This window comes from Gobio gobio, assembly GCF_949357685.1.
Source record: "Gobio gobio genome assembly, chromosome: 18".
Lineage (NCBI taxonomy): Eukaryota > Metazoa > Chordata > Actinopteri > Cypriniformes > Gobionidae > Gobio > Gobio gobio.
In genome coordinates, this window is record NC_137111.1 from 5,447,096 (window position 1) to 5,473,602 (window position 26,507).

Consider the following 26,507-nt stretch of genomic DNA (forward strand, 5'->3'; position numbering starts at 1 on the left):
GACTTTGTGGTGGCGTTCATGTGCATTCAACTCGTAAATAGGATCTTTACCACATGCCATAATATATTGCTCATATTAAACTCAGTCATAAAATCCGTGAATTAATCCACTACACAATGATCATATTCTTATCATCGAGCAACTCACAGCATTTGATTGCGTTTTCTTTCCAAACATTAAAAAGTCATCAAACTGCCCAACTAAAGAAAACACTCATCAGCATGATGGTGACATAAAAAAAAAAAAAAAAAAAAAAAAAAAAAAAAAAAATATATATATATATAACTTAATCAGCTGAACAAAATATATTAAATTGGGAGACATGTGACCTTACTCAGTTAATTGAGTTAAGTGAACTACTTTGTTTAAAAGTTGAGTAAACTCAAAAAAGCTGTGCAGCAAGTTGCCTTACAATTTTAAGTTATGTCAACTTTTCTTTTTTTACTCCATTACTAGCTCTAAAATGACATTTTGGAATCCGCAACAGAGGCTTGGGATGAGATGTGTAAGAAATTAGTCCTACACAAGTTCTCACACCTAATTAGCACTGTGCGTTTTAAGGACAAAAACCAAGACACATGTCTTGAAATACAACATCTGAACAAGGTGTGTTTTGAGGTGTGGTTTCGATAAGTGGAATAATTGACTCTGGGCCGTTGAATTGTTGAAAAATAATGCCCACCTGAGGTTTAACGGCCACGACACGAAGCGGCGTTAAACCAGTTAAGCCCGTTAAACCTCGGGTGTGCATCGTTTTTTCTAGTAATTCAATGAGCCAATTATTCCTTACTTTAATTCTCTTTGATTCTGTAATTATAGGCATTCAACAGAACTAATGGGTTAATGAGAAACATTAATTTGTTTCAACTTTTGAACGGCAGTGTCAAACGTGAGAATGACTCACCTGGTCGGATATTCTTTGATGACTTGGTATATGGTGACCTTGAGGGTGATGTTCTCATATCTGACGGGACTTTGATCCTTATAAATCCTGAACTCTGCTGCGGTCACCGCCTCGCCTTCCGGGATCTGAGTCAGGTCGAAGCGAAACTCCCTGTAGTGCCGTCTGTGATGGGAGAAATCCTTATCCCTCTCGACTGCACGGAAACACAAAGCGCACAATGAGAATCTGCTCGTTCGTTTCGCACTGGAGGACGGAGAAGACTATCGCACACATGTTAAGTGTCAGGAGCTGCTTTCTTTAAAAAGTCATTCATCAAAACGGTCAACATTCCACGCCTAGTCCAAACATTTGGGCGACCAACAAAAGCAATATCCAGCCCATTAAATCAGCCATCTAAGCACAGGTAGCAGCGCTGCACAGGCCCTTCCCTGTGCGCTCCGTCCATGATGAATGGGCTGTCAGGGAAGAAAAACAGGCCTTCGCTAACAACACACTGCGCTCGCAGAGAAAAGCTGACAAGACACAAATTTCGTCTTTTTGCGAACAATGTATCACAAGTTTTCTGACCTCCCAAGATTCTCATTTCTAATCTGCAGAAATACCATGTGGGTGAGAGGTTATCGCTGTCAGAAATGTAGAGCTGCCTCCTAAACATGTCCTAAATGGTAGAAAGCATAACGAGAAAACTGACGTGCCTAGTAGATAAGGCTCTCTCCGTATATCTAGAAACTGCTCTGCCAGATGGCTATCAAACGCTTCATTCCCTTGAGCAAGCCTCCGAGCATTCATGCAGGATCTGATCGTGGCATCGCCGCCATTCTGAATCACAAAATAGTTACTAGTTATCGGTGCAGTTTTCAAGATTACATCAGTTTCACTCCAGGTTGTAATCAGCAGTGAAATAATGTCTTTTCTGGAAGGCAAGCACATGTTTGCTGAGCACCTACCAATTTTTTCTTTATTTTATATAAATTAGTGTTACACTCTAAAAAAAATGCTGGGTTAAAAACAAAGCAATGGGGTTGTTTTATCCCAGTGAATGGGTTGTTTTAACCCAGCAATTAGGTTGTTTTAATTAAACATTCAACCCAACCGCTGGGTTAAAACAACCCATTCACTGGGTTAAAACAACCCAATTGCTGGGTTAGTGCATATTCAACCCAACTTGGGTTGTTTTTAACCCAGCATTTTTTAGAGTGTATTTTGGCAGAATTTATAGTTACCATGGTACATTTTTGTAAGGGAATAAAGATACACTGATACAAAATATATCTGAGGATACTGATCCAGTATAAAATCTCTCCCAAATAAAGCTGTAACCTACACTCTAAAAAAATGCTGGGTTAAAAATAACCCAAGTTGGGTTGAAAATGGACTAACCCAGCAATTGGGTTGTTTTAACCCAGCGGTTGGGTTAAATGTTTGCTTAAAACCACCCAATCGCTGAGTTAAAACAACCCAATTGCTGGGTTAGTCCATTTTCAACCCAATTTGGGTTATTTTTATCCCAGCATTTTTTAGAGTGTACTCATGAAACCATTAGGCAAAGGTAGGCAACCGCCTTGGGCCCCCAAAAGCCAAGGGCCCCCTAAAAATGCTTTTTAAATGCGAGATTTGCGTTCAGCGCATCCATGTTGAAAATGCCTTGTGTATATCCTGCTTGTCGCAAATTAAATATGCATCTGAAGCTATAACTAAATACTGAGCAACAATGCGTATTATATATTTATTGATTTAAATATCGCTTACTTGTTTATGTGATGGACCCAAGTAGAAGCATTACAAAAGAGAAAGGAAACTCAAGGATAATCCAGGCAAATGTCCGCCTATATTTTGCCTGGGGCCCCCAAATCACTAAATCCACCCTGCATGAAACCCTCTCATTTGGTACATTACTACAATACCAGAGGATAAAATGAACAACAGAGCCCAAACAATGATATTCAGCTGTTAGTTATTTTCAGATATAATAATCACACTAAAAACAAAAACTGAAATGTTTGTATACAACTCAGTTGCACTTACGGTAGTTTTCATAAACACTTAAATGTATCTCCTCTCTAGTGTTTTTATAGCTGACTAACAAACTGTGAACACTGTATAACTTTCCTGAGGTGGGTGAGTGTTCACAAGCTGCTTTATTGACGTCTTTCTGCGGAGGAAACACTGATTGAGTGGGACGAGATACATTTCAGTAAGATGTACTGTATATTTCAACATACCTTTTGATGTTCTTTCATGTGTTTTCATGCTATAACTTGTAGTAGAGTAAGAAAAGAGTCGCTTGAACTGAGGTGCTACAGTTTATTGTTTGAATTTTGTGATAAAATAGACAGAATTTGAAAGCTGAGACTTTGTTATCAGAAGTAACAAGCACAAAGCTCTTTGCGATTATTGGATGGGAGACGCTACAAATAATGTTTGGTGTGGGGAAAAAACACGGATCTGGCAACCCTGAACTACGGGTGATTCAAAGGTGCTTTAACATCGATATTTAATTTAAAGGTGCACTATGTAACTTTTGCGTCCGCTAGAGGTTGTCTATTCAAAACAAAGGCGTAGTTTGAAGAAGCCAAGTTTGAGCGCAGAATCTCAGGACATGTGGTCTTCACCTCACAGCCGGTGGGTTTCTAAAGTTTAAAGTGACAGTAATGATCTTTCGACGCAACATCTTCTAATATTTTCATCTAGAGCCAAACGCGGTTCATTCAAGCTCTTTACGCTTCATGTGATTCGCTTTCTCCCGATAAAGACGGTAAAGCGGCAGATGACGTGGTTATTTTAACAACAGTAGCAGAAACACGGTGAGCATAAAAACAGATGACTCCAACCATTTAACTAAACCTGGTTTGTGACAAGTAAGTTAACACCTTTAGATGTTGTGTTTACATACATTTAGCATTATTAATTGGTATATTAAGAGCATTTCATTATTATTATTATTAAAATTATTTAGAGATGGCAAGGGAAGACTATAAAAATATAAAAATGGCCCATTTTCTTAAGAGGTAAACCCTGTCACAAGGCCTTCTACGTGCCATACACGTGTCTTAATAAATAATAAATCAATTAAAAAACTATTCTGATAAAACATCCCATCTAACATTTTTATATTCATATCCAGAAATATTTACTTTTTTGGGGGGTAAATACTGTTTAAGATTCTTAGATATCACTTCTTTGGCTCTCTGGGCCCCAGATTCTCATCTTTGATTGGATCTTTCATTTTGAGTGTTTAGGATTTTTTCTTTTGTAAAGTACTACGGCTGCCCCATGGAAATGTATAACTAACTGTTCCAAAAAAAAGTATTATCCGGACTTCCGCTGGGAAGGAAATATAGAGACCGGACCTCTTGGAACTTTAATTGAATACAGTATTAATGTGTTCCAACATATAAGATTATTTTTCAACCTATTTTGGTTAAAAGGTCGCTTATATGTTTGAGGAGGGAAAGCCATTAATGGAACTGAACACTGATTAATGAACTGTAATAACATGCAAAGGAACAAAAGGGTTAAAGGGATAGTTCACCCAAAAATGAAAATTACCCCATGATTTACTCTCCCTCACGTCATCCTAGGTGTGTATGACATTCTTCTTTCAGACGAACACAATCAGAGTTATATTAAAAATGTCCTGGCTCTTCCAAGCTTTATAATGGCAGTGAATGGGTAGTTCTGATTTGAAGTCAATAAAAGTACATCTATCCATCATAAAAGTGCATCCATCCATCATAAAAGTGCATCCATCCATCATAAAAGTGCATCTATCCATCATAAAAGTGCATCCATCCATCATAAAAGTGCATCTATCATCATAAAACTGCATCTATCCATCATAAAAGTGCATCTATCCATCATAAAAGTGCATCCATCCATCATAAAAGTGCATCTATCATCATAAAACTGCATCCATCCATCACAAAAGTGCATCCATCAATCATAAAAGTGCATCCATCCATCATAAAAGTGCATCCATCCATCATAAAAGTGCATCTATCCATCATAAAAGTGCATCTATACATCATAAAAGTGCATCCATCCATCATAAAAGTGCATCCATCCATCATAAAAGTGCATCATAAAAGTGCATCCATCCATCATAAAAGTGCATCCATCCATCATAAAACTGCATCTATCCATCATAAAACTGCATCTATCATCATAAAAGTGCATCTATCCATCATATTTCATTTTTGGGTGAACTATCCTTTAAAGAAGAATGGTCTTGAAGGTCTTTGAAGCATTAGATGCAGATGAAGCAGCAGAGCTGAAGTGTGTTGGTGAAATAGCGCAGCTCGGACTCTCTGATAGTTTATCTACAGTGAAAGTCTGTAGTTACTTAACACGGAGAGGTCAGAGGGCAGGCCACAGTTACAGCAGCTGGCCAGACTCAACTTCAGCATCCTGGAGCTAATTGAGAACAGAGGATGGGGATATAGTGCTTTCCGGGCAACAGAGAGATATTCTTTAATTAATTCAGTGCATTCATTTCAAGAGATCATTTAAAGTAAAAGTATATTTTGAGTGCATGCCAATGATCCAGCTTAAGCTCTACTCATGGTTGGGTTTCTTCTTCTAATTTTGACTTTCTGTTCATTCTACAGTAGACAAGCTGTTGTTTTTAAACCCATGAATTTACAACATGAACACATTTTGAATTGAAAATTCAGGCTGCGATCAGGGTTATAAATGCGTGTGTATTTCAGCAGTGGTGTGTGACGCAGTCACTCCTACTGAATTCTATATATAATATATACATTTTTTAATTGTAGTCTTTTAAAAAGGCATAATAAATAATAAACCAAGTGTAATGTAGTGTCAAAAATATATTTTTTTTCGATACATATCGATACTGAAATATCTGAAACACTTCCAATACTCATTTCCCACAGAATAGACACAATACCAGCATCTCATTCATCTCTCTCTCTCTCTCTCTCTCTCTCTCTCTCTCTCTCTCTCTCTCTCTCTCTCTCTCTCTCTCTCTCTCTCTCTCTCTCTCTCTCTCTCTCTCTCTCTCTCTCTCTCTCTCTCTCTCTCTCTCTCTCTCTCTCTCTCTCTCTCTCTCTCTCTCTCTCTCTCTCTCTCTCTCTCTCTCTCTCATCTCTCCAACAGCGAGTGACACACAACCCGTCACTCACTCGCTTCATTTGCTCCGGATGAATATTGTTGCTGTTACAGGGCTTGAATTTCGCCGTGGGATTGCTCTTAATTTGACTCATTCCTGCAGATTTTTTGCTCACACCCAAAGTGCACACATTAAACCGCCTCTCAGCACTAAATTGAGCTCTTTGTCACTGCTTATTGCTCTTAAACAGTCAAATACACACACAATAATGTCAAGGTCTCTGTGAGTATTCACTTAAACACGGTCAGTTCTGTTTGAAGTGAACGTAAACAGTTGAGAAATAAAATGGATCCGTGCGTCAGTTCTTAAAGTGACAGTAGCCTAATAAACCTGCTGACACATTATGAGATCATATTAAAAATATCAGTCACACTTTATATTAGGTGTCTTTAACTACTATTTAATAACATTTAAATTTTGGGATTGCATGTATTGAGCACAATTTTTAAGGATGCACTATATATCGGCCACCATACGGGATCAGCCGGTATATGTTAATTTTTAATCATATTGTTATGTGACGATATATTAAAGCCAATAAATAATGTATTATTTCCTTCAGATGTGCACTGATCAACATGATGATGGGTTTGAATTGATTGAAATATGATTGAATCGCTTCAACAAGGAAAATACAGTTAAGAGCAACATGTGCAGCGCAAGTCTGTCATATCAGCTACATAAAATCATAATGAGAACTTCATAACTGTGTGCTTGGGACATGGCTTTAATGCTGAGACTTTTGTTTTTGTAATCAAGCTCTCAAAAATTTTATACAAATTTGAATTTCGATTTATCGGCCAATATATCGGTTATCGGCTTTCAAATATAAAGAATGACCAAAATGTTCATATTGGTGCATCCCTAATAATTTGACTCATTCCTGCAGATTTTGTGCTCACACCCACATAAAGCCGCCTCTCAGGGGGGGGTGATTGGCACAAATATCGCTTTCGATCTTGATTCAGAATCAATTCATATGTATATAGCCTACTGTACATATGAGGAAAAATATGTTTGCCTTAGCACTATTTTAGCACTATTTTGAACGTTTATTGGGTTAAATTATATTTGCTCGCATTCATTAATATTCACTTAAGTGTGCTTATATACGTATCATTAATAATATTAGGATGTAAGTTATTAACGTTTAAAAATTTCACATTTAAAGAAATCTAGTGTTTGATCATATCTAAATATTTATTAAAATGCAAAACATAAAAATAAGTAAGCATGATCTGCAATACTTTTTTGAGCAACTAGATACATGTATATTGATTAAAGAGCCATACAGGCACCTGTGGGTAATAGCATTACAAATGAAAATTATTATTTTTCTAGCCACAAAATGACTCTAATTTGCCTCTTTGAATTGGAATTCTCTATTTTAACCTTAATTACTGATTGTAATATAAATAATACAAATATTTTAAGTGGTCATTAATTGACAATAATTATTGCACAAATAGTATTTAGTACTAACAGATCCTCTCAAAATATTCAATAAATATTATTGAACTAAAATATAGAACATTTACTTGATTGAAAAATAGTTAAGGTGTGGTCACATTTGACCATCAATGAGTGAGTGTGAGCAATTAGTAAGGAATACCTGAGGGCTAAACACAAGAAAAACATTAACAGTAATGTTAACAATGTTGCATCTCCATCACTCTCCATAATAAAATTATCCTGTAAATATGGTTGACGTAATAATCAATGCACACTATGCTGTACTGTTTACCAAAACCTGCTGCAAACACCTGTACAGTGAAGCTGTCGTCTATCCGCTTAAGTCAGGGGTGTCCAAACTTTTTCTAAAGGGGGCCAGATTCGATGTTGTGGACACACCCGGGGGACGGTCCCTTTTCTATTATATATATAAATTTAAATATTATTACTGAGTTAGAACTCTATTCTTATTTAAATTTAATAAGTGCTCTATTTAGGTAAAACCACACTGCAAAAAATACTTTTCTTACTTGGTATTTCTTTTTTCCAGTCCAAATATCTAAAAATTCTTAAATCAAGATGCTTTTACTAAGGAAAATTACATTTTTTCTTGATTCCTGGGGGAAATAATCAAAAAGAATTGAGTTTTTGATTGAAACAAACTAAATTATTTGCCAATGGATTAGAAAAATTATCTTGTTTCTGTTTGGGACAGAAACAAGAAACAAGATTCCAAACAGAAACATTATTTTTCGGGGCCATTGGCAGATATATTTGCTTGTTTAAAACAAAAACTCACCTCAATTTCATTCTATTTTCCAGAAAACAAGAAAAAATATCTAATGTCATTTAACTTATCAAGTAAATGCATCTTGATTTAAGAATGTTTAGATATATTTAGACTAGAAAAGGGACAAAAATACTAAATGACAGCGTTTTTTTTTTTGCAGTGCACACAAGGCAAAAAGTAAATATATATATATATATATATATATATATATATATATATATATATATATATATATATATATATATATATATATATATATATATATATATATATCTTTCTATATCTAGAATGGCTTTATGGTATTTAGTCTATAAACATATAAATACAAATGCACAAAACTGCAAGTTTATGACAAAAATAGTCTGCAATTTGGCCTTTATTACTCATTTAATACATGTCTACATCACAAACAAAATAAAATTAGATATTAACCTGCATTTCTGACAAATGACCACGGTTACAGGTCGTGTTTCCACAGTAAACCCATGATAAATGTTGGTGAATTGTTGTTTGAAAGTATTTTAATTGAATCGGCTCAGCTGATTTGCACATTAGTGTTGTTGATTAAGTCAGCGCTGTTTAACTGGATTTAAATCAAATCAAATCACAGAGAGATTTGCAGCTCGTACCGGAGACCTCTGCACCGAATTCAAACACTTCTCATTGGCTGTTTAGTGATCATGTGATCGAGACGCTCAGCAGGTAAACACATTTGTTCAGAGTCAGAGCTTGAGAGTTGTGCAGAGCATAAGCAGCGCTGTTTCGTTCCTCTTTTGGCGCTTTTTCCCTGGCCTAAAATCTAGAACTGCCACCCTGCGTTGACATCGTGAAACTGCACGACTTGTAAATGATCCGTGGCGGGCCACAAATAATATATTTCAATAGACACACATCGGCCGTTTGAAATTCATCCCCGGGCTGCATTTGGCCCGCGGGCCGGACTTTGGACCCCTGGCTTAAGCCCTTCAAATGTATTGACACAGCGCTTGAAGTATTGAGCGCTCCATGAACCATGTGACCGCGTAAAAGCATGTCGCAACTCTGCTCTGGCTTTAACTGTTGTGCCACATTAAGTGCGCCAAAGTGGTATTTATTGTTTGATTTTCATATTAAAACAAAAACAAAATTTAAAAGCTTAGACTTTTTTAAATATCAAAAGCAGGTTTGGCAATTTGGCGTGAGATTAAGTTGGGCAGAGTGAGACTGTGAGACAGAGCCTGAAAGTGTGTGTATCACGCCAAATGCGTGAGAGTTGGCAACCCTGGAATAATGTAAAAATGCCGGTCTTGGTTTGTGTTCACGTAAACACAGTCAGTTCTGTTTGAAGTGAACGTAAACAGTTGAGAAAGAAAACATGTGTGTAACAGTGTAATGGATCTGTGCGTCAGCTCTTAAAGTGACAGTAGCCTAATAATCCTGCTGACACATTATGAGATCATATAAAAAATATCTAAGTGGCGTTTTTTCCCCTAGGTAGTAAAGGAACACTCCACTTTTTTAAAAAATAGGCTAATTTTACAAGTCCCCTAGAGTTAAATAGTTGAGTTTTACCGTTTTTGAATCCATTCAGCCGATCTTTGTATCTGGCGGTAGCACTTTTAGCGTAGCTTAGCATACATCATTGATTCTAATCAGTCCATTAGCATCTCATTCAAAAAATGACCAAAGACACTTTCAATATTTTTCCTATTTAAAACTTGACTCTTCTACAGTTACATCGTGTGCTAAGACAAACTGAAAATGAAAAGTTGCGATTTTCTACACCTATATGGCTAGGAACTACTTTCTCATTCCTGCGTAATAGTATTGGATCTTCGCGGCCGTAACATGGCTGCAGCGGCGCAATGATTTGTTGGTATTCTGTGAAACATGGTGGTAGTTACACCTTCGACTTACTATCTCAGCCCTTTACAACACACACAACCATGGCTAATCACAGCTAAATCCACAACACAATTTGTCGGCTGCAAGCCTGAAACTTTCTCTGCAACTACACAAACTTAGTGCCGGTCACATTGAAAGTTACCTAGCTGGGCTACTTTCAGGCGCTGTAATATCATTGCGCCGCTGCAGCCATGGTACGCCCGCGAAGATCCGCGACTATTACGCAGGAATGAGAAAGTAGTTCCTAGCCATATAGGTGTAGAAAATCGCAACTTTTCATTTTCAGTTGGTCTTAGCACACGATGTAACTGTAGAAGAGTCAAGTTTTAAATAGGAAAAATATTGAAAGTGTCTTTGGGGGACTTGTAAAATGAGCCTATTTTCAAAAAAAGTGGAGTGTTCCTTTAATGTCAAAACTGTGGCCAGTGAAAAGGTTGAGTGGCTAGTAACTTTGGAAAACCGCTAGCCATAACGACTGGTGAGCAAAAACTCAAAAACTGCTCAACGTCAAGCCCTGCAATATATCCAGAATACTTCCAGCGCTTGCGTCTGATTGTACAGAAAGAGCTGTGAAAGCAGACGCTGTACATTCCCTGAGTGGAAACACATGGAGCGCCGGTCAGGTGATGATGGGGACTCTACCTTAACACACACGCTTATTTACTCGGCCCAAACTTTGTTTATACAGAACTCCTTTTTGTATTTGTCTGACAAATCCATAAAAACCGCAAATTCATACACGTTTTTTGTGATTCATCCGGGTGTACGATTCTATCGTCTCAATAAACAGAACAATGGAAGAAAAATCTGGCAAAACCAGGCATAAATTAGATCTGCCAAGCTAGAAAAAAAAAAAAGGCCACCAGCTACTGGCACCAGATTAGCAGATTTAGAGCAAAAGCGGCCTTTCTTCAAGCTCTTTCCTCTGCTTAACAACAGGAAGTAATTAAGGCAAATTATCCTCAGGTCAGACAGTCACTTGATAAGTTTACATGAACTGTGAGGTGAGAGGTCACAGCCACTGAAGTTGTATACAGTTCAATCTTATCACAGCATTCTTCAAATAACAGCAAAAGGCAGTTATTACAAACGACAGGATATTAGCAAACCCTGGATGTAAACGTCGCGCGTCATGTGTATTCTGATATAATGACACTCTTTATAGCCACATTTTTATTTTCTTTCTCTAGAACCTGCAATTGCCTCAGAGTTTCCAGTAACCATACAGTCCTATATATACACCGTTTATAGAGTGCTCAAGGACGGCGTACATGTGGATATTCCAGTAATATGAAGAAGAAAAAACACCTGCCATTTTAACATTCATAGGAATTCATTCATTGGAATCGCACTATATTTGAGATTTGAAAGAGATGATTTCAAGGAACTACGTGTTTAATAACGAGACATACTATACTAGTGTAATATAAGTGCGCAACATCATCGAATGAAGTCAAAGTGCTATACATTGAATGCATTTTTACAGCATTATTGTTGAACGATGGACTCAGATAATGCGTTCATTAATCATCTAAATGTTTGAGTTTAACTAAACATAAGACGTTTGTTTACTCCTCTAGACTCCCGTGTGTCTGCGACATCCGACAGGTTATAATTTTACGTTTTATAAACTCGGTGAAGCACTAAATCTGTAATAGTGTACTGTGACAAACCCAACGGGAGCCGGCAATTATCAATAATGAGCATTTTAAATCAGGAGCTGGGCTGTAATTGCATTCCTTCTGTAAACGAGCACATATTTTACGTTTAACCTTCGTCTTCTGGGGTCTGAGAGACCGCGAGGAGCTTTCTGTCAAAAACACTCATTTCATAAAAACTGCCTATAAACAAAACTTCACATCCATGTGTGTGGAAAAAAACAAACCTCAGATATAAAACAAATAGATGCAATAATTCTGGCGTAAACACTGTAGAAATGTACTCCTGCGAAATGCGTATTTGGATTTGTTTTACTTTACTGTAACACTATATAAATATTTTACAGCGTCCTTGTTACATTTATTACATGTACTTACCATAGTAATAACAGTAGATTATGCATAATTATTTGCAACCAAATCTCAACCTTAAACCCAAACCCTAACCCTTTTTAATATTACTCACTACTTAGTAATTATAATTACACTGTTACAAAGACATCTTAAAATAAAGTTTAATGTGTATTTGTTACACGAATTATACTGAGTTATATTACTATAGGGTTAGGGTTATATTTATTACCATAGTAAACTACATGTAACAGGACACTGTATAGTGTTACTGAAATAAGTAAAACTATGGGGATACATTACATATTTAGTACATTTTTATTTCCCCTGCGGTTTTGATTGGGTCAGAGGAACGAATTGATAGTATTATTTTACACATCCATACAACTGTGAGGTGATTTTAAACATGAAGAGAAAAACCCGATTGTATAGTTGATACATACCCAGATTGACAAAACTCATCACCATATCCGCGTCATTCAGAAAGTTGGTGTCGTGCGCGGTGGCCAAAGGCGGGCTCTGGCTGGTCAGCGGCGCTGCGCGGTACGGCTGCTGCGGGGCGCGCGAGTACCCGTGTGGAACCCCGTGCGCGCTTTTACGCGTTTTCCCGGCGAGCGCCTTCCCGAGTATCGCGTCCTCCTCGTCGGTCGTCATCGCGTTGTACAGGTCCAGCATGAAGAGCGGTGCCGACGACGCCTGCTTGCCCGGGGAGAAGGGCCTGGGACGGTGGGGCAAGCCCAGGATGGAGAGGATCTCTCTCTGGATCTCTCGCCGCTCGTGGTTGCGCAACCGCCTGTAAATAAAGCTCGAGTGCACATGGTTGTCTCCTAAACCGCACTGAACGCCGTGAAGAAAACCGAGACAGCTCCACAGAAGTCCGAGTGTTGGCGCTCTCATCTTTATCTCTCAGGATGATGGTGCCTTCACCAAGCGAGTGCTGGGTTGATGGTGGCGCTCTCCATGGTGCACCATTAATAACTTTGCTTGAGTTTCTTTATTAGCCTACTCGAGTCTTTATATATTGAACTCCTTCTTAGACTTCCCTCGGGTCAGCTGCTGCTCGCGCCGTGCCACTGTTAGGCAACATCTCCACCACTGCCATTCGGTTGCATGTTTAATTTAGCATCAAACAAACAGAAGAGCGAAAGGCGCAACTAGGACTCTCTCTCTCTCTCTCTCTCTCTCTCTCTCTCTCTCTCTCTCTCTCTCTCTCTCTCTCTCTCTCTCTCTCTCTCTCTCTCTCTCTCTCTCTCTCTCTCTCTCCCCCTGCGCATTGACTGAACGCAGCCTCGGGAGTCGGTGCATGAACTAGCTCAAGTTGTGCGCGCACCGACTCAAGACTACATCCCTGGAAAAGTGTTGAAAGCAGTAGTCCGTCCCACACTCTGGAGGGTTTGCATCAACCTCTAGCGGTCGTATATAAAACATCGTTGACCTGGGGCATGAATGCAAGCTCACCGTGAAATGAGAGACACTTGATATATGAGAGCTTTCGTGATTAGTCAAAGGAAAAGTCCAGGCGGGCAAACACCTGTCAGCTTTATTTCAGCGCTGCTCGAGCTGCTGGCTTATGTTCCCGCTCGCAGCCATCGAGTGCGCGCAGGAGTTTGCTGTGGCACGGCCATTATCTGGACAGGGGCTATTGTGAGACTTCTGCGAGTGTGCAAAATAAACTCTTGTACTGAAGGATTGTGGTTGGGTTATATAGGCTACATTGTACCCACGTATTCATTTCTTTCCTAAACGAAAGTTGTATTTGTACTTGCTTTGAGTATTTATGAGTGAGTGTGAGCCAATAGAGAAGGAAATGAGCCGGAAAAATGTGCAGCTTGTCCTCTTGAGAACCAGAATCATTTTTTTGTGTTCATTTCACCCCCCCCCCCCCCCCCCCCATGCCATTAGAACATAAGAAACAAAATTTTTTTTTTTTCTTCTTTGAAAAACATATTTTATTCTTATGCTATGTTCTCTGTAGTGGACTCCAGTACTCAGTTCTTTAAAATATTAAAAGACATGAAATGACATGTACACACTCTTATAAATGCTGGGTTAAAAATAACCCAAGTTGGGTTGAAAATGGACTAACCCAGCAATTGGGTTGTTTTAACCCAGTGGTTGGGTTAAATGTTTGCTTAAAACAACCCAATTGCTCGGTTAGTCCATTTTCAACCCAACTTGGGTTATTTTTAACACAGCATTTTTTAGAGTGTAGGCAAAAACAATGGGATTTTTTTTTTGTTCACCAATCAATTTTTAGGTTTTAGGTTTTTTAAACCAAACTTTGTATAAAGATGATTCTCTCAACTATGTAAAGTTATAAAATGGAATTAATGACTTTACACTCTAAAAATTGCTGTGTTAAAAATAACCCAAGTTGGGTTGAAAATGGACTAACCCAGCGATTGGGTTGTCAAACATTTAAGTTCAAGTTCAACCCAACCGCTGGGTTAAAACAACCCAAATGCTGGGTTAAAACATCCCAATTGCTGGGTTAGGCAAAGGCATGGTTTGATGACGCATTGATTTTGTGGAATCATGGGTAGTTGTCGTCTTCACCTCTACAGCCGGTGGGAAAGAATCCGACGGGACTGGGGCAGAAATCTCATGGATGAGTTAATGTATAACAGTGTTATTACACAGATCCACGCTGTATTATTCATGCCAGGCCAGTAGATGGCGATGTCACTTTGAAAAGAAACACTACACGCTAGTGATGTGCGGGTCGTCTCATAACCCGCGGGTCGGGTTGGGGCGGGGAAAGAAATTGTCACTTTATTTGTGGGGCGGGTCATTAAAAAATAAATAAATAAAATCCATGTATGTTGCATGCAATTCCCTATAGCCTATATTAAATATTTGGGAATATCTATTTTCATATTTTATTAGGTTCTTGAATCTTTGATAAGGTTACAATACGAAGGCCGTAGCAACGTAACTTGCGTGATGTCCCCAAACCTTTGGCGTCACGTGACACGTCACCAGCAGCCACGACAACAAAAACGGAGAGATACAAGTGAAGATGGAAGACGAGGTGCGGGAGAGTCTAGCCGAAATAGATGAAACCCCGGTACAGTGGATGCCATTCTTTTTTTGCACAGCGAACGTAAAAACGCTAGATGAACATTTCAGTTCAGTGCTGGTAAAATAGTTAAGCCTATTAGATGAATACAAACGCTGCTTTGTTGAAAATGAAATGTTGAAACTGTTTATCACTATCTTGTTATTAATATGACCTGATTTATGGTTCATATTTATAATAATCGTATGTTGTTGCCAGTTTATAGGGTGATGTTTCCAAGCACTTTCAGGCTGAAATAAAGGCTGTTTTCATTTACTTTACAATGCCTAGTATGTCTATTTAATGGTCGCGTGTGCGGGGCAGGTTGTAAAAATAGATACAATGGTGCGGTGCGAGCTGGGGCAGGCCAAATAATTTCATAAAAGTGGGACCGGCGGGTTGGAAAAAAAGCTGACCCACACATCACTACACGCCTATAGACTGAACACATAATACACAATTCACAAATTCACCTTTTTTTAGTTTACACCAAGCGGCAACCTCCCGCGGTCTCTTGAAACCAACACAGAAGTGACTTAAACTGCAATTCCTCGTCTGGCCACTAGAGACAGGCTCCAGAAGAGAGTCAAATCTGTATCTCCCCCATGTTAAAACGCCCAACTTTACAGCAGAAAAAAACATGTTTACAGTCTGGTACAAAAAGTGGTTTTGGTCTATATAACTAATTTTGCCCTTCATGACAACTGTGAGGGGGTGAATTTTTTAAATAACTAATCCGTTTAAATTATATTACACCTTAAAGTCCTGCATAATTAAGGGCGTGGCCACTTGAGTGACAGGTGGATTGCTACTATGGTCGAGCTAGGTGGGCGTGGTTTCAGCAATTCAGGCACCTCAGCTCCACCCACATCCCGCCTCTTTGCCCAGTTTCAGTTATCCAGAGTGAGTGACGCGCTTCCAAGATGGCGACGGCCGACTTTACGCTTCAAAAATGCTCTTCAGAAACCTACAGGTGACGTCACGGACACTACATCCATATTTGTTTTACAGTCTATGGGGGTAACGCAGCGCTGTTTTATCATATTACACACATTTAAGTGTGTTAAAGTGATGTTATAATGCTACTCTGCGTTCACTCGGCGCTGCTATGAGACACTTGTTCACACTGCAGTAAGAGATCCATATTAGGGCGGTAAAACATGGCACTCGCGGTAAATCAAGAAAACCACAATAAGACTAATTGTGTCACATTTGGGATAATGTAAGTACACAAGTCGACAAAATATATAACACTGTTCTAGTGGTTATTGGATATTTTAATCCAAAAATCTTACCTGTGCCTTTAATGTCCGTCATTTTTAAAGACAGAGGAGAGGTTGTTGTCATGGTGAAACCTCCAAACATTTGGTATCTCTGAAAGTGCTCTTTAGAAATATAATGTCCACTACAGTGGACAAAAGTCTGTTCCTGTGTCCCAGGGTCAATGCTGTGTAGAAAGCGACCCAGGATGCTCCCTATGAACCTTCTTTTGAATATGGAAAGTATAAAGTTGATACTGTTATAATGCTTACATATGACAAATATAAAGAGTGAGTGCCCAAACTGACTGCAAATGTAAACATCAACGTCAATGTCAGCTCCCCCAGATATCAGAAAGTGTTCAGATGAAGACCTAGCAGGAAAGTCTTATCAGGGAACATCCTAAATGTAAGAAAGAGCAACAGCGACATCTAGGACTGGATCTGTGCGCAGTTAAAACAGGGAAGGTTTTTAGCAGCACTTTAGTCATATATAATGCATGTTCTAACCATAATGTGTCACGTATTATTTCATGCAATCAGTAATACATTCAGAATAATTCTATTACCTAGAAAATTAAGTCACCATGAACATATTTAATGCATATATTAGAGTAGAACATTGAGAAATATATTAGTTCCCAATAAAAAAAAAAATATTATTTAATTATTTTCCCAGTTTTATTTATGGCCCTGTTATGGGACACTATAAGAATAACCACCGCTGTTATAAACTATAGTACTCATTCCCCAAATCATAAATAATACTATTATTGTAACAGAACATGAAGCAACAACAGCAACACAAAAATCATAAAAAAGGTTTTAATTAATATTATTAAAAGTCATTCAAACACATGAATGTTATACAAAAATAATCACTGCAAAAATAAGAAAGCGCTCTCACAGGAGAAGCTGTAACTGATATCAGTTCTTATAAATAACAAAAAAATTATACATTTATGGGCAGGTGTGCTTTATTACACTCTTCGACACACCCTTTATCGACCGAGGGTAAAAGAAAGACTTTTTTTTCTTCTCATTTTCTGTAGAGAAATGTGGATTAAGAACGCATATGATAAATTAGTTTTACCATTTCAAATCTAACCACTAGACTACGGGAAGCCTGGAAGATGTGCGGAAATGAATAAAATCATGGACATTTTTATAGTGAATATATATTTTTCTGCTCTAAAATATCACAGGTTAGAAATTACAAATTTAAATAGATTTTTTTTTTTAAATGTTTCCTGTAATCACAAATACCTGGAAAAGTTATGAGAATTCATTGGTCACAAGATGTGGGAACCCTAGCGATATCTAAAGGGACGAGGATTCGAGAGAAAGGCATGAAGCATCGCAGAACTCACATGACTAGCTCGCAAGCTGCAAAAGACAACAAGAAACACAAACGGACAGTCATAAATACGACGAGACGATGGGCCGGTGATGGTCGAACGCCACTCGGGGGAGCAAGAGGGCGAGGAAGAAGCGAGTCGACCTGTTGGTGGTGGTGGAGTTTCCGGAGCTCCTCACACACTGGATGCTTTTCACAAGTGTTCGGCTGATGCGTTTCATTCCTCGTGACAAACAGCGTGAATTAATCATGGCACATCTCAGCTTGTGACAGTAAGACGAGTGTGGAATCGAGTTGGTGTTAATGTAGGCAACTTATTATTTACACTTTAAGAGGTACTTCATGTGTCCATGAGTGTGAGACACTCTTGATCGTCCTGAGATTGGAAAGATTCGCTGTTGCTGTTTTCTTTCGTTCACTGAGCAGCACCGCATCCAGACTGTCTGTCGTCCGGCCAAAGCTCTTTCAATAGTTTGGCCCTTTGCTGAAAGGGTCTCTTCTCAACATGGCGCCGTAGCACATGGACGGGTGGCACACGCCTGGCTGGCCGGGCTCCCCTGGGTGTCCTCTCTTCCCCTCCTCGCCGCTGTGACCAGGTGTGCCCGGCTTGCCCGGGTAGCCTGGCTTTCCCACCCCTGCCGGACCCGTCGGACCTGGAGCCAAAGTGAGATTCTGTGTCAAAGTGATATCTGACAGTTTCTGTGATAAATACAAGCATGCAAGCTCTGTCTACCATGTAAATCAGTGTTCATTTTGACACCACGTTAGTCATATTTTAGTCACCTGAATTGTTTTAATTCATTAATTGAGCATTTAAAGGAACAAAAAATGGATGCATGTCTTGATGCCTATAGATGTACATTTGGGGGAACGCATTCACAGCAGGGCAGTTAGAGTTAACTAACCTTAAAAAACACCTGAAATATAATAAACATTCACTGAAATAAAATATTACAAAAATCAACATTTTATTTCAGCCATTTCTCATTTTTATTGAGTTAAACGATGCACCAAAATAACAATTAATAACTATGTAGACATGTTCTTTTAATAAAAGATTATAAAAATGACAAAAACTTCAACAATTAACTGCTAAAATTATCTAAAATGACAAAAACCAACAACAAAATTACTAAAAATGTAATTAAAAATGACAAAAACACAACAAAACTTCTATGATTAACTAAAAAAAATCACAAACACAACAAAATAATACAGCTTTACCTAAAAAAAGCGGAGAAAAATGCACTTGTCAAAGACTACATCTGGGGCACGTTCAAGCTCAAACCGGTGCACAACGTTTTTCTTTGGTTTCTGGGTTGAACGACATGTTTCCTAGAAATGGTGTGCAACGGGTTTGAGATATGTTTTCTCTTGTTTGGTGGTTGTGTCAAAAATGTCAGCCCAATCAGCAGCAACATGTATATAAACCACGAGGTAAATTAAAGAGACAGCTCGCACAATGGGTCCAAGTAAAGTCATTTACAAATGTGTCCGCTGCAGCTCAGTATACGCAAAAATTGAAGATATTACAAGTCATGTTTGTCTTTTCATCCTGAAATGCGAGGCAAATGTTGGATCACAATAATTAGGAACCACAGTTTCCACAAATCCCTTCACTCGATTGGGATGTTCGACTTTTATTCTGGATGGCAAGGGCAGTGACTGTAACATTGAGTGTATTTTGCAGTATTAAACACGTATTTATCCCGTTTTAATCTGACTCCGAAAATTGAATGGCCTTCTCAGCTGCCATAGTTGCAAATCTTGCATCATCAGAACAGGGTGTTCAACGCACCACCGTTTCCGTTTAAAAAACGTTGTGCACTGTTTTGTCGGGGCTGAACGCAGCCCTGGTGTAATGAGAAACTGAGTCCCCTTTAGGACCCAGGTGGAAATGCCTGATCAGTTTTTATCGCGATATATGATGTATGTTAAATACAGCATTTTGGAAAAAAGTTGCCAGCCACCATCAGCATTTTTGATCATGTTCACAAAACTTTCATGGCCTACAGAATGTTTAGTTGTATGCACATCTGAACATACAATACATACAAGAAGAAAGAACAGAGCTGCTTTTGGACAAAATTTTTATTCTAGCTTCTTGTGTTGTAGTACTCAAGACCGGTCTTGGTCTCGAGATCAGTCTTAAGACCATTTTTTGAAGGTCTCGGTCTCGACTACATTTCTCCTCGGTCTTGTCTTGGTCTCAGACTTAGAGGATTCTGGCTCAACCTGGCCGACATGAGGGAGACCGACAAGTACCGGTTCCTGGACTACCCCATCTCGTCGGCCGGGTTGTTTGGCGACGCAGTCGAGAGCTTCGCCCAACAACGCCCAAGCTCCGCCTGCCCGTCGCCGAGGACGGCCACCCGCCCCCGCTCCCGCCCCAGCCCAGCAGCAGCCTACACCTCGCCGTGGGCGTGGAGCCGGCCGCGGGAAGGTCGTCCAGCCCGCTCAGGCCGCTGCCAAGCCAGGTGGCAAGCGCTGTCGTAAGCGACCCTGAGACGGGCCACCCAGAGATGGAGGAAACTGCTCTTCAGGAGATGGCTGCAGCACCACTCCTTCCCCCGGAGGAGGGCCGGGGGAGAATCCTTGTTTCTGTTTTTTTCTGTTCCGCCACTGGCGCCAGTGCCAGTGGTACCCAAATTCTAAATAAAAGAGTAGTTTCCAATGTCTCTGGGTGCCAAGGGAGCGCGCCTGTCAGTGTTCGACGCTTCCATGCCTTTTTCACTCTCTGTTCACCAGCAGGGGGTGCCGGCTGTGGGGACGCACCCCAGAGGCTTTCCCACACTCGCACACCCCCTCAGCGGAAGCAGGTAAGTGTTGCACAGCACACTCAGACCCCGCTTCAGGCCGCCCCGCTGCGGGTACATCTGTGGTGCCGTTGGTCCCGCTTGCACGGTCCCTGGGAGCCTGGCTAGTGCTTCCCAGACAGTCTCGCTGGCTCATCCGTACCATCAGACTCAGCTATGTGATTCAGTTCGCCCGGCGCCCAAGTTCAGGGGCGTTCACTTCACCTCCGTGTCGAAGGAAAGCGCTCCTGTGCTCCAGGCGGAGATCGCGATAGAGCCGGTCCCTCTAGCCGATATGAAGACCGGCTTCTACAGCCCGTACTACATTGTACCCAAGAAAGGCGGCGGGTTACGGCTGATCTTGGATCTGCGGTTCTTGAAGCGGTCCCTTCACAGGCTGCCGTTCAAGATGCTCACACAGAAACGCAGCTTCAGGTACATCCGTCCCCAAGATTGGTTTGCAGCAATCGACCTGAAGGACGCGTACTTTCATGTCTCGATTCTCCCTCGACACAGAACGTTTCTTCGCTTTGCATTCGACGGACGAGCATATCAGTACAAAGTCTTACCCTTCGGGCTAGCCCTGTCGCCCCGCGTCTTCACGAAGGTTGCGGAGGCGGCCATTGCTCCCATGAGCATCCTCAACTACCTCGACGACTGGCTGATCCTTGCCCAGTTGCAGTGCGAACACAGGGACATGGTGCTCAGACACCTCAGCTAGTTGGGACTCCGGGTCAACTGGGAGAAGAGCAAACTCTGCCGCACGCATAGGATCTCTTTTCTCGGGATGGAGCTGGACTCGGTTGCCCAGACTGCGCGCCTCACCGAGAGCACAGCGGATCCCTCCATGTCCAAGTGACGCAGAGATGCCGCCAAACCTTCACGAAGTGGTCGGACCCTTCTTTTCTACGGGCGGGAGTGCCTCTAGAACAAGTGTCCAGGCATGCTGTTGTCTCCACGGATGCCTCATCCACCGACTGTGGTGCCACGTACAATGGGCTTGCAGTTTCGGGTCTGTGGACGGGGCCCCAACTGCAATGACATATCAATTGCCTGGAGTTGTTAGCAGTTCTTCTTGCACTCAGCCGCCTCAAGGGGCCGCTCAGAGGCAAGCACGTTCTGGTCCGACAGCACTGCGGCCGCTGCGTACATCAACAAACAGGGTGGTCTATGCTCCCGTCGCATGTCACAACTCGCCCACCATCTCCTCTTGTGGAGTCAGAAGCATCTGAGGTCGCTTCGTGCCACTCACATTCCGGGCCTGCTCAATCGTGCAGCCGACGAGCTGTCACGGTTGCCGGTGCTTCCCTGAGAGTGGAGACTCCACCCCCAGGTGGTCCAGCTGATCTGGAGTCACTTCGGGACCACACAGGTAGACCTGTTTGCCGCCCCGGAAACGACCCACTGCCAGTTGTTTTATTCCCTGACCGAGGGGACCCTCGGCTCGGATGCTCTGGCACACAGCTGGCCCCGGGACCTACGCAAATATGCGTTTCCCCCAGTGAGCCTTCTTGCACAGTTCCTGTACAAGGTCAGGGAGGACGAGGAGCAGGTCCTGTTGGTTGCTCCGTATTGGCCCAACCGGACTTGGTTCCCGGAACTGATGCTCCTCGCGACAGTACCTCCTTGGCGCATTCCTCTGAGGAAGGACCTCCTGACTCAGAGACGGGGCACCCTCTGGCACCCGCATCCGGCCCTCTGGAGACTCCATGTCTAGTCCCTGGACAGGACGCGGAGGTTCTAAGTGGCCTGCCACAGAACGTGGTAGACACTATCTCTTCCGCTAGAGCTCCCTCTATGAGACGGCTCTATGCGTTGAAGTGGAACCTGTTCGTCGACTGGTGCTCTTCTCGCCGAGAAGACCCCCGAAGGTCTACGATCAGCTCGGTGCTTTCCTTTCTACAAGGTGGGTTGGAGCGAAGGCTGTCTCACTCCACCCTCAAGGTGTATGTTGCCGCTATTGCTGCTAATCATGACTTAGTAGATGGAAAGTCCTTACGTAAGCACGATCTGGTCGTCAGGTTCCTGAGGGGGGCGAGGAGACTAAATCCGCCTCGTGGTACATTACCATGCACATGGTAACTCCCTCCGGGCATGATGTGACTTCTGCAGCGGCCCTCCGGGCACGCTTTCCCAGCGTTATCCAATAAAGGTCTGCTGAATGGGTCTTGCGGAACAGCAGTGTGACTCTCCCTGCGTGAGTTTTCCCGCCCGGTACAGACAGGGTCTGAGGGGCTCTTTGCTGGGCGCTGGAAGTGGAAGTAACTGTGGTGTTTTCCATAGGGTCCCAATTCGTTGGTTACGTCCGACGTACGTCGAACGTGACCGACTGAAAGGGAATGTCTCGGTTACGTATGGTAACCATCGTTCCCTGAAGGAGGGAACGGAGACGTACGTCCCATCGCCACAGTTGCTGTACCATCACTGCAGGCTTGAGTCACTAAGTTCTGCTCCTCAGTGAAAAACAATAGTGCGCTGCTCTCGCTTCCTGTTGCTCTCGCGGTGCGGGGCGGAGAGCGAGATGCAAATCTCGCACGCCAATTGGCCCGTTCTCTATATCTCGAAGCTGATAGGGGCTCCCTGAAGTGATCCCAATTTGTTGGTTACGTCCGACGTACGTCTCTGTTCCTTCCTTCATGGAACGAGGTTTACCATACGTAACCAAGACGTTTTTTCATATAACATACAGTAGAATATAATTAAGCAATATCCCAAGAGCAAGAGAGCTGTTTTCATGAATTTAAGCGTGATTGTAAATTATATTGATTTATACAAACGTTCATTAAACCAGAAGTTAATATTAAATGACACATTTTAAACTTAAACTTGTCGGCAGCGTTTCGTTATTAAATTAATCAGCTGCTTTGAACAAACCAGTTGAATAAATGATTCTGTGACTGTTAATGTTAATGTTTTAAATGTTACATTTATCTGAACATTATTTATGTACCAATTCAGGTGCAACTTCTGTGCCTGTGAGTTTTATTGTCAGTGATTTGATTGGTAACAGCGCTGTAGTGTCTTACTGTTATAATTGTGTTTATTCATTAAATTTAAGACATTTCTCAGACAGTAGATGTGGATCTTTTAAATGAATTTAAGGAGTGCTGGTCTGGTCTTGGTCTCGGTTTAGGTGGTCTTGACTATAACACGACTAGCTTCACGCATTCTTGTTTTATCAACACTTGATATGGGTAAGTTTAATAAAAAAGTGCAGTTCAGATGTCCGGTGGGAGAACACAAAGCTTTTGACTGTTTATCAGAAATTGGCTCACAAGTATAGTATCTCTACAAACAAGTTGTTGAGAAGACGTCACTGAGAAGACATTTAATTCACACATGAATGGCCTATTTAATAATTAATGTTAGTTGTGCTGCTGCATCTGCTCACCTGGTGGTCCTGGGAGACCTGGGTCTCCAATTTCTGACCGTCCTTGATTTCCTTTATCACCCTTTTCTCCCGGATCACCTAAACATAGCAGGAAAAAAATCATGTTGTGTGCTTCAAAATAAACCAACTAAATGAATATATGTAAATGTATGCTAATACAGATTTCACTTTGGAAGCTATTAAATTAGTTCACCCAAAAATGTACATTCTGTCATCCTTTACTCGCCCTCATGTTGTCCCAAACCCGTTAGACTTTCGTTCATCTTTGAAACTCTGAGAGATTTCTTTTCCTCCGTTGACAGCTACGCAATTACATCTTTGACCAAAGAGGTTTGTTCTCACGCATTAAACTATACGGTTGAGCATCTGTTCGCTGATCAATGTTTATATGTGAATAAAAGCCTAAACTCAATCTGTTCATCATGTAAAGCGATCGAGTCTCTTCAGAAAATCTGGACTAAACCACTCGATTCATTTGGATTTGTTTTACGATTTCTTTATGAACTTTTTGAGGCGTCAAAGCGGTAATGGAGGGACTGAAACCGATCAGATTTCATCAAAAGATCTCCATTTGTGTTCTGAAGATGAACAAAAGTCTTACAGGTTTGAAACGGCATGAGGGTGAGAATAATTCAAGGCAATTTCTTCTTTTTTGGTTGTACTAATAGTTTAATTCAGCCTTAAGATGCTGTAGGAAAACTGAATTGACAAAAGCCCTATTCGGACGGGACTAATTTTGCTAGAGAAGGTTAGACAAATGTGTTTTACAGACATACTTTGTGATTTAAATCCCTTCCAAATCTGTTTAGCCTGTTCCACGAAACACAAGGAACCCGTGCGGTGAATCCGTAAACCAATGGATAACCATAGCAGCCAGTGAACCGGGACAAAGGAAACATGAACTAATGCAGGCAAACTTAGGCTCTGTTTACACAACACTGATTTCAACTAAAAACGGACAACTTTTTATGTGTTTTAATCATTTTGACAACATTGTCATCTGTACAGGGCTAAAAAGAAATTTGTTCTTGTAGTTTTTTCTTGTAGCAGTTATTCATGCAGCTATAATGAATGATTAATGCATCAAAATGAAAGGTTACATTGAAGTTAGGTCAATACAACAAATATTACTACTCTTTGATATGGTGTCTACACCAGACATGAGTGAAACATTACAACGATACTAGACGACTCTCTTTATATCCGTGCAGCTGATGCAACACGCCTTAAGTTGACGGATGCACAGTTTCTATAGCTGTTACAGCATGAAAACATTGCTATTGATTTTATTATATATTTTGAGAAATTATTTTACATTAAATGGTTGGTTGATTATGATTTGACTTTTGTAACTTTAGTTAGTGTGCAATGGTGGAAAGAGTACTGAAAAAGCATACTCAAGTTAAAGTACTGTTTCTTGTCAAAAAATGTAGTGCTAGTAGAGTAAAATTACCTGTCCTAAATACTACTCAAAGTAGGAGTAAAAAGTAGCCCTTGTAAAAGTACTCAAGAGTAGTGAGTAGTGAGTATTATGCTGTGAATGTTATTCCACCTTCTACCCTGTGAATTAAAAATGTAGCTTACTCTTTTATGGATGATTCTCAATAAGAACAAAAAAACATGAGATCAACAGTATTTCAATATTTCTCCAAAGTTTTATTTTTGACTGCTAGCACTAAAATACAGCCATGTAATATTTAAAGGGTTAGTTCACCCAAAAATGAAACACCCGTAAGACCTCCGTTCATATTCGGAACACAAATGAAGATATTTTTGTTGAAAGCTGATGCTGAGAAAGGGTTCATATAGGCCTCCATTGGCATTCAGTACATTTTTACTCACAAGACCCATAAAAGGGACTTAAAACGTCACCACAGTGGCTCTACAATAATTTTATGAAGCGACGACAATAGTTTTTGTGCGCAAAAAAAAATTTAAGTAACGACTTTATTCAACCTCTTCTTGTCTTCCGTGTGTGCCTCCACGACGCATGCGCGAGAATATGACGTAGCGCCGGGGTTCGGGAATCCATGAAATGCACACTTAAACCCAATTTTGAGCACTACGCCGAGACCTAAAGCACGATCAATGTAGAATTCAACAGCTTAGATACGGGCGTCTTCCTCTGCTTGTAAACAAATCGCTTCTGGGTCATGTGTCCGTCTGTCCGAACGCCGGATCTGCATCATATTCTCGCGCATGCGTCGTGGAGGCACACACGGAAGACAAGAACAAGCTGGATAAAGGCGTTATTTTGATTTTTTTTTGCGCACAAAAACTGTTGTCGCCGCTTCGTAAAATTATTGTAGAGTCACTGTGGTGAGATGGACTTTGTAACGATGTTTTAAGTTCCTTTTATGGGTCTTGTGAGTGTAAATGTACTGAATGCCAATGGAGGCCTATCTGAAGCCTTTCTCAGCATCAGCTTTACACTAAAATATCTTCATTTGTGTCTGAAGATGAACGGAGGTCTGACG

General features: G+C 40.8%; 2 protein-coding genes across 3 annotated transcripts in view; both read right to left on the minus strand.

Annotated features, from left to right (window-relative positions):
- bmp5 (bone morphogenetic protein 5) overlaps positions 1-13,765 on the minus strand; it is a 36,728-nt gene extending 22,963 nt beyond the window's left edge. The window contains exons 1-2 of the mRNA XM_079842864.1: positions 12,614-13,765; positions 905-1,097 (exon numbers count right to left, since the gene is read on the minus strand). Of these exons, the coding sequence (XP_079698990.1) occupies positions 905-1,097; positions 12,614-13,067 (647 nt within the window). The 5' untranslated portion in view covers positions 13,068-13,765. The remainder of the gene's footprint in view (positions 1-904; positions 1,098-12,613) is intronic.
- Positions 13,766-17,297: 3,532 nt separating this feature from the next.
- The window catches only part of col21a1 (collagen, type XXI, alpha 1), a 103,752-nt gene continuing 94,542 nt past the window's right edge, over positions 17,298-26,507 (minus strand). For both annotated transcript variants that reach the window (XM_079842859.1, XM_079842858.1), the window contains exons 28-29: positions 24,031-24,108; positions 17,298-18,497 (exon numbers count right to left, since the gene is read on the minus strand). In XM_079842859.1, coding sequence (XP_079698985.1) covers positions 18,310-18,497; positions 24,031-24,108 — 266 coding nt within the window. In that variant the 3' untranslated portion in view covers positions 17,298-18,309. The remainder of the gene's footprint in view (positions 18,498-24,030; positions 24,109-26,507) is intronic.